The following is a 9,627-nucleotide window of genomic DNA, read 5'->3' as shown; positions in this document are numbered from 1 at the left end:
GGGAAGGTTTAAGTTGGACATCAGGAGGCGCTACTTCACGGTCAGGGCGGCTAGAGTCTGGAACCAGCTTCCAAGTGAGGTGGTGCAGGCTCCCACCCTGGGGGTTTTTAAGAGGAGGTTGGATGACCACCTTACTGGGGTCGTTTGACCCCAGTGCTCTTTCCTGCCATGGCAGGGGGTCGAACTAGATGATCTTCTCAGGTCCCTTCCGACCCTAGAAACTATGAAACTATGAAACTAGTGTACTTTTTGAAACTTACTTGATGGGGATGGTTTTACGTATCTGATTTTTAATTAAATTATATTGCGAAGTACTGAAGTCAGTACAGTTATACCAGGGTGGAACTGGAGTGAATGTTTGCCTGTTGAGGGTCATGAACCTGTCAGTTTTACATCTGGGTTCATGGCTAAATTCTGTTCAATTACACAACCGGCACCCAAACTTTTGGCCCCCTGGGCCACATGAATGTTACGGGGTCAGTTTACAGGCTAATCTGGGCCTTCAAATGTGTTGTGCAAAACCAGATTGTGCCCACAGCCCTGGCCCTGCATTCAGGACCATGTCATCTGGCCTGCAGGGCTTAGAAATTTGGTGATATGGGAGAGGTGGCAGTGCTCATTTCCACCACTCCTCGCTGCCAAATTTCTGAACCCAAAGGGAACCATGTGAGCTAGAGGCTGGGCCATCACTGAATTATACCAGTGTAATAATGTGTTCAAAAGGGGTCAGTGATGGCCTTTTTTCCTCATTGAATTCAGTGGTGAAGCACAGTAAAAGCCAGTATTGAAATTCCCCACAATTTATATTTATGAAATCACAGTGTTTGCGTGACCTGTACCATTACCTCTACTTAGAATGTGATACTCTGACAAATTTGACTGCTGCAGTCAATAGTTGTAAAGATTTTACTGTTGCCTATTGACGTGTTGTGTAACTATATATATATGTGATAAATGTGATGGTGTTTTTTGTCTTGAATATTTATACTTGACTCATATCAGGCTACTGTTTTGATTTCCTGAAGTTCGTAATAGAAATTGCAGTACATGGTTACTTCTAAGTCCTTGTTGAAGTTAAATGTAGTTTAATATTGGCACACTATTTTTGTTGCATGATTAAGATCTTATTAATTCAGTATTATGTAGGAAGACTTAAGGAGTGTGAAAGAAATGCCTTGTAGGCCAGATCCAGCCCATGGAGGCCTATCATCCAGTTTCCAGTGCTGTGCTTGGGTCCCAAGTTGACCCACCCACTGGACCAACACTGTGTATAGGGCCCCTGATGTGCGCTGCACATGGCGCTTACCCTGGCTGGTCTAGGGCACATGCTGCAGATGGTACCTACTTTGGTCACTCCAGGACACACAATACATTCAGCACCCTCCCTGGCCAGCCTAGGGTGTGCAATGGATAGAGGGTGGGAGGATCTGTAAGGCTAGATGAGTTTGACACCCCTGTTCTACATTCATCACAAATTGTCTAACAATATGAAACAGACTATTTTTGTCTGTTTGTTTTAGACTGTCAAGTTTGCTCAAAGCAAATTGGAAGTTCAACACTATTGAACAATTTAAAATGTAGCATTTTAAACCCATCGTAGACTTATCAGTGTTTAAAATATGTAATATAGGGAACTGTTATGCTTGGTAAAATATGCCTGCCAATTCATATAATTTGCAAGCTTGTCAGGACTGAGGGAGATACTTTATGTGTCTGGAGATCACTCTGGATACTGTAATTGTTGAATTATAATAGTTTAAACAATTTACCTATCCATGTTTCTTTCCATCCTTAAGGTCTGCATGACACACGTAGAGACATGTTAGCAAATAAAGTACTTAATTTTTTTATAAAGCTGTGAACCACTTTTCTAAATTCAATATTGAAAATCTTGCAATATTTTTGTGGGTTTCACTTTTTATTTAGTGCTTCTTCTACTGTCTACTGGGTCATATTGTTTTTATAAAACAAAATTTCTTGCTTTCCCTACTGTGGATGAAAGCTTAAAAACCTCAATACCCAGAAGACATACAAAGAACTAAGATTATTTATAAGAGGAAAAGGCTATGCTTTTAAAGCCAAACTTGTATTCTTTTGGTGTGGTTTCTGAGTTAAAACTGGTGGGAATTGGCAGTAGTGCAAAGTGAAATTTAGGGAGTCATGTACATTATCCCAACGTGAATATTTACATGAGGTATTCTGTTTATGAAATGTGAGTGACTACTTTGGTTCTTGATTTTTTTTTGATGTGGGAGGGGTGCAGAGTGTAGGTTAATATTAAAGCTCACCCATTGTAATCTGCTTTTAATGCATATTTTTCTTTGAACAGTGCGTTTATGTTCTGATCGACTTACTATCATCAAGGACTGTCTTGCTCAGTTGCCAACAAACTATAAACAGTCTGCCAAGCTCCTGGGACTTGCAAATCTGCTAAGGGTTGCAGGTAAACTGTTGTAAATGTTAAACTGCAATGCCAGCATATATTTTTGCTATGCTGTAGGGCACTTGAGTTAATCATTGGGATATGTTCAAGGATGTCACTAAATGTCCTTTAGGAAAACAGGCTTCAAGGAAGACATATTTTACAGGATTAATCTTGTATTCAACTGTTGTGACCTTCCCTAATACATAAAATAAGAGCCTTGTCTAATTTGAGATTTGAGGAAAAGCTTATGTCAAAATTGGATTTACAAGTTAGAATATTTTATGACTTCGCCTCAATTGTTTGTATTAATGTTTTAGTAAATCTCTTGTCCCTGTCAAATAAACTAGTTTGATTTAAAAACAGTCCTATTTAGGTAAGGGAAAAAAGTTGAGTGTACACACAAATCATGTTGGTTAGACAGAAGTTTGTCTGCAGTTGCTTATCACATATATTTATAGTCTGCAAATAATGAATTAGAGGGTGGGATTTTTTGTTGAAGCTCTGAATGCTTTATACGTTTGGTTATATAGTACCATTACTAATTTATGGTAACTCCCTGTGTTTGCAGAAGAGACTAGACCTGTTTTCTGTTTTCTGTACAGCTTTCTACTGCTCATTAGCAACTGTTTTTAACAGTCTGATTGTGTTTACAGCTAATCATATTAATACCTAAATCATTCATCCACAGTTAATATAAAGGTAGATGCTTATGTTACTTTGTATATATGACTTGACTGGTGAAGATTTTGTCTGAAATGATAGAGACTGTCCAGGGAAACTGTTTTTTATTCCTGGCCACTATATCTATAACATCCCTAGTTCCTCTTCCTCTTGTTCAGACCAGATTGTTGATTTTTCTCCTTTGTATTGCTTGTGTTAAATTCTTGGTTAATATTTCTTTTAACACCTATGAAGATACCAGTGTGTGTTTAAGATGGGTTTTCCACAGACTTTTTGATCTGAGGATTATGACTAGTGTGCGCTGTCAGGTACTTTGCTTAAAGACTTGTTAACCCCATTCACTGCTTTCACTATCTTCTTGAAGAATTCCTCATAATGCAGTACCATCTTTTGTCAGTTTGCTTAATAGAAGTACTTACTTCTGACATTATGATATAAAAATCTACACTGTTTTCCCATCTTGTCACTTCTTACATGCTCCACTAATTCCTTTTGTTGCACTTTTAAACATACTCATTTTAAAATATTTTTGATACTTACTAATGAATGGGGAGCAGCGGACATACAGTGGGAAGGATCGCGAGGTGTCGGGACAGGAGATATGGCATTGTGAGTGACTAAGGGTCCTGCTGCCTGGAGATGCAGAGGAATGGGATAAGGGGGCTCCCTGAGATAATGTCATCTAGAGAAAGGGCTGATAGGAAATGCATCCTAACTTTTCTATGTAATTAGGCTGCTTACAGACGGGGGGGCGGGGGGAAGGCAAATCTGGCGCAGAAAAACACAACCAATCCAGTGCTTTACTTTCAGCCTTAGTGCATGCCCACAAGAGGCATTGCATTAGTTTCACCTGTTTTGCCCAAAATCTGTATAGATTGTGCTCTCCAGCAGGGCTTTTTGGCACTTTTATCTAAGAGCTGATTGAATCAGCCATTAGATATAGTGTCAAAAAGCCCTGCTGAAGTACATGATCAATCAGTTATTAGATAAAAGCACCAAAAAGCCCCACTGAAGTGCCCGATACATATGGACTCTGGGGAGCTGAGTTGAACAAATGTGCTTCCTTTTCTGATAAGGTGCTGTTTTGGGGTTTGTTTGTTTGTTTGTTTTTAATGTCTGTCAGTAGTCTTTATGCTCTTGTCATGAAACACTGCATTTTAGTTAATGGAAAGGTCTCTGAACTGTGTTTGGAATAGTAGTGTGTGTGTTTGTGTGTGAATTTCCACAAATGACAGGCTGGAAAAAAATAAGGAATTAAATCCCTGTACTCCAGCAAATGAGGCAGCCCTTGGATGTAATTTCTCCCTCCTCTGTAGGTTGTAGCAACCAGGTGGATGGTGTGGCTTTTTTATTTTAGTCTCGTCACTAACCTCGGTGATATTGCCTGTAAAGAAGAAAGGCCCAATGTTCAGAGAACCTCATATAAAGTGTAAAAACAACCCAGTAATGATTACGACTGACAACTTGTTTATATTATCCCTGTGCCTTAGAAATCCTAGCTGTGGTCAAAGTCCTACTGTGCTAGGTGTTGAACAAGCAAAAAATAAAGCCAGTTCCTGCTTCAAAGAACTTTTAATCTGCATATCAGATGAGAAATCAGCCACACATACATAGGTGAGAAGCATAAGCAGATAAATTGATCAACATGATGGGTGGAAGAGAGTGTGATGATGCTTATTTGAAAACGTAACATTTAAGCGATAATGGAACTACTTTGTGCATGAATAGTTGTCTAATGCTCTGCTGAAATAAAATAACTCTTTGACTTCAGAGAGAAAATCTCAAGTATTATAATGAATTAATTTGCACTCATTCTTCATGGGAAATGGGTTTTGGCCACATGTACTTTGAAAATACAAACCTTTTAAGGAATTCTGTGTGTGTTTCTGGTCATCATTCACAAAGTGATTTCCAAATGGTTATACTTGTGTTATCTTTTAGGTTGTAATGCTTGTCTATATTACAAGCCTTTAACTGTAGAAGTTCTGCAAGCAGAGAACTACAGTCACAGGGGAATCACCGCAGCAGATCCCCAGCTGCATAGTTTTTGGGTGCTCCCTGCAGCTTCTCTCCAGCAGCTGTGCCAGCAAGGAATGTGACACACCTAGAAAATGGTGTTTAAAGGTCTTGTAACTACAGGCAGAAAGTGTGAGCACAAGTTTGCATGCCTTCTGGCAGGTTCCCCCATGTTACTCCTTTAGTAGAAAGAAGGAGCTTTCTTGACAGAGGCGTAGCATGGAAAAATGTGCCTGGGGCAGTCATCTCTTTATCCTCTCCTCCTCTTCCCTTCTTGCTTGCAAGACAAAGGAACCAGTAGCAAGTGCAGAGCCAGGCATGGTCAAGGAGTGCAAGGTATTCTGGGAATTGTTCTCTAGAGTGACAGTGGACTTTGTTGTTGCCAGTGAGAATCTTTCACCCCAGTTTTTTTCTGCCAAAGCCCACATCTTAAAAGGCAAAACAATTTTCTGATTTTCTGCAGCAAAAAATGGGGTCAGTTCTTCCCCCAGCAGCTGTGAATTCTACTGCTACTCTAGAAAACTACAATTCCCAGAACGCCTTGCACTCTGACAGCCATTGCCTATGCCAGCTGCTTCCTGTAGTTGGAAAGTGCAGGCAGAGCCAGGCAGGCAGCAGCAAGGCAGGAAATTGCCCTGGGGTGAAGTGCTCCCCTGCCCTTCCTCTCATTCCATCCTTCTGGTGCCACTCCCCTTAGGCAGCACCCAGGGCATGTGCCCTGCTTGCCCACCCATGTTATGCTGCTGTTTCTTAACTTACGGGACCTGTGAGTGCGGTTTTTGTCTCATTGTTTTCTTGGTAATTAGACGTGCAAACTAATATTGTACAATATTCTTTTTCTCCATTAGTAACTGACATGAAGTTTATGACCCCCTTCAGTAAACAGATGGGCACAATTTATACCATACTCGTTCTAATTCCTCATAAGCTGAGATTTAGTTTAAACTTCAAAATATGAGATTTGTATCTTTTTCCCTTTTTTTCTTTTGTTAGCATTAACTGTTATAACTCTGAATAATATTCTTGTTCTTATTCATGAATGTTCTTATTCAGGCAATTTTCTTCTGAATTTTGCTAAGTTTTCTTTACTGCATGATGTGGGAAATATTTTCAGTCAAATAACTTGTTCTAAATGTGTCCTTCATTAAGCTTACGTAGCTAGATATTACTTTGACTTTAATTGAACTTGTGCATATCTTAAAGGTTGCAGGATGGGGCTCTGTATTTCTCCTCCTCTTAATAACACTGAAGACATTTTTGCACTAAATCCTTAAATGATGAAGATGGTTTTTAATATAATCATATTTGCTTTTAACAAGGCTAAATTTTGCTTTTAGTGAGGACCTCAAACCAGTTTAAAGTAAGAGCTGAATTTTATGGCCAAGTTAATAAAACCTTGAAAAACAGCAATTTAAATGGAAATGCTGACACAGCCATAATCATAGTGTATAAATGGAGACTCGCATAAAATTTAATCATCAGTATAAAATGTATATGTATCAATGAGATTGTAAAAGCAAGGCATTTACAAAGGGCATTTGTGCGTCTATTGACTCTTAATTATTATTTTATTAGGTTGTACCCTAACATTAATATGATGAATACTTATATAGATCTTTGTAGCCAAAAGGATGTTAACAAATGTTAATTGTAGTCAGTCTGTGCATTGTTACCTCAAGAATAACCCATATGTTGCTATTATTTTTAGAGATAAAAATTGTAGGTTTTGAATTTTAGTATGATTTTCAGCATGAAATGAAATGCATTAGATTGCTAGGTTAATCGGGTTTGTCCTACATGGTTCATTAATGGATTAAGTAGCTGTAACACACCCTGACCCCAGATTATGTCTTTGAGACATGGTCAGGGTGCACTTGCATGTACAAGGGTGCCCTTCAGCCCCAAACTCCTCTCTGCTGTCTTCAACCTGAAAGATGAGATGGAATACACCCTCAGCAACTTTGCAAATGACACAAAGCTGGGAGGGCTAGGGCTTAGATTCAGAGGGACTTAGACAGATTGGAGGATTGGACCAAAAGAAATCTCAAGAGGTTCAATAAAGAGAAATGCAATTTCCTACACTTAGGATGGAACAATCCCACATACCGGTAAAGGCTGGGGACTGACTGGCTAAGTAGTAGCTCTGCAGAAAAGGACCTGTGGGTTACAGTGGACAATAAGTGGCATACTGGGCTACAGTAGTAGGAGCGTTGCCAGCAGATGGAGGGAAGATATTTTCCCTCTCTTTGGCACTTGTGAAGCCATATCTGGAATACTGTTTCCAGTTTTGGACCCCCCACCACAGAATGGATGTGGACAAATTGAAGAGAGTCCAGTGGAGGTCACTGAAAATTGTTAGGGCACTGGGGACCATGACTTTTGAGGAGAGGCTTAGTTAGTTGGGATGAGAGAAGACTGGGGGGGGATTTAATATCAGTCTTCAACTACCTGTAGGGTGGTTCCTAAGAGATTGGAGCTAGACTGTTCCCAGTGGTGGCAGATGACAGAACAAGGGGCAATGGTCTCATTTTGCAGCAAGGGAAGTTTAGGTTAGATATTAAGAAGAACTTTCTTACTAGGAGGATAGTTTCATAGTGCCTAGGGTCAGAAGGGACCTAAACAGATCATCAAGTCTGACCCCCTGTCCCGGGCAGGAACGAGTACGGGGTCATAACACCCCTGCCAAATAGCTGTCTAGCTTCCTCCTGAAGACCCCCAAGGTAGGAGAGATCACCACCTCACTTAGGAGCCCATTCCAAAGCCTGACAGCCCTATCTGTAAAGTAATGTCTCCTGATGTTCAGCCTGAACCTTCTCTCTAACAATCGGTGGCCCTTATTCCTAGTAACCCTGGGTGGTGCCCGGAGGAACAGAGCCTCCCCCAATTCCTGCTGGTGAGTGTAAACGGTCACCAGAAACTCTCTCAGCCTTTTCTTGTGGAGGCTGAATAGATTCAGGTCCATTATCCTTTCTTCATAGGGCCTGCCCTGCTGCCCCTTGACCATGCGAGTGCCCCTCCTGTGGACCCTCTCAATGCTAGCCACATTCCTCTTGAAGTGCAGTGCCCAGAAGTGGACGCAGTACTCCAACTGTGACCTGACCAACACTGCATAGAGGGGAAGGATCACCTCCCTGGACCTGCACGACAAGATGCAGCTAGCCTTACTGACCACTTCCTTGTATTGGCGACTTACGTTCATCCTGGAGTCAACAACAACTCCAAGATCCCTTCCTGCCACTGTGCTGACAAAAAGGGTGTTCCCCAGCCTAGAGGTGTGTTGCTGGTTCCTTCTCCCTAGATGCAGCACCTTGCTCTTGTCTGCATTGAACTCCATCCTATTCTCATCCGCCCACTTCTGTAACCTGTCTAGATCTAGCTGGATTCTGTCCCTCCCCTCCAGCGTGCCCACCTCACCCCGCATCTTGGAGTTGTCAGCAAATTTGGACAGAGTAATTTCCACCCCCACATCCAGATTGCTGATAAAAATGTTGAACAGTACAGGCCCCAGGACAGAGCCTTGGGGGACTCCACTACCTACATCCCTCCAGGTTGAAAACGAACCATCTGCCATCACTCTCTGTGCGACCGTGTAGTATAGCATTGAAACGGGTTACTCAGAGAGGTTGTGGGCTCTCCATCCTTGGAGGTTTTGAAGACCCAGATAGCCAAAGCGGGTTGGATTAGATGACTTCCCGAAGTCCCTTCCAACCCTAATTTTCTTTGATTTTATGATTCTAAGTCGCTACTTTCTTGTACTCATATATGAAATTGTAGTTCTGAGACAGCTTTATCTAGTGAAAGATATTTCAAATATCTAAGGGGATAAACTTACCTCTTATAAAATGGGTTCTGGTTATACACTATGGAGCTTTCACTCCTTTACTTGAATTTGCCCAATATTCTTGTTCAACTGGTAGAAACACACTACTCTTACTGTAAATGTTTTGTGTATACACACCTACAGTGAGTGTTTTTGCAACAAATCAACAAATCAGTAGCCTATTTGGGAACTGGAAACCCAGGAGATCCTGGTTCCCAGTACCCTTATATATATTCAGCTTGGATGTAAGTGTTGTTTAACATTTAAAAAAGATACAGAATTAGTATATAGAAAAATAATCTTGTTATGATGACATTCATCTTACTAGCGGTCTTTTTCTTTTTCCCTTCTCATCTTGAATATCTCTAGTCAGTAGTGCAAGGGACAGGGGTTGAGGATCTAGAATTTGAAAGCTCCTTCTCTTTTATATGATTTAAATCCCAGGTCACAAGCCGTGAAGCTGTGGCAGTAAGTTTTCAGGTCTAATTAGAAAAATGAAAAGATGCTGGAAATCTGCAGGTTGTAACGTATTAAGTGACTACACTGAGTCAGTGCAGACCACATTGGGGGGTGGAGGGAAGGTTCTAGCTGTGCATTGCAGGGGATTTGCTAGTTGTATTGGAGTTGACAGTTACCCTTTGGTATAACAGTGTGCATCAAGTTAATGGAAGTTTAAATGAGAAGA

At 40.9% G+C, this 9,627-nt stretch overlaps 1 protein-coding gene across 1 annotated transcript in view; it reads left to right on the top strand.

Annotated features, from left to right (window-relative positions):
* Positions 1-9,627, top strand: part of NBAS (neuroblastoma amplified sequence) — a 457,208-nt gene that overhangs the window by 186,413 nt on the left and 261,168 nt on the right. The window contains exon 32 of the mRNA XM_019520763.1: positions 2,330-2,443. Coding sequence (XP_019376308.1) covers positions 2,330-2,443 — 114 coding nt within the window. The remainder of the gene's footprint in view (positions 1-2,329; positions 2,444-9,627) is intronic.

This window comes from Gavialis gangeticus, unplaced genomic scaffold (genome assembly GCF_001723915.1).
Source record: "Gavialis gangeticus isolate Ggan-Ray unplaced genomic scaffold, GavGan_comp1, whole genome shotgun sequence".
NCBI lineage: Eukaryota > Metazoa > Chordata > Crocodylia > Gavialidae > Gavialis > Gavialis gangeticus.
This window is presented reverse-complemented; position numbering and strand designations above follow the sequence as displayed.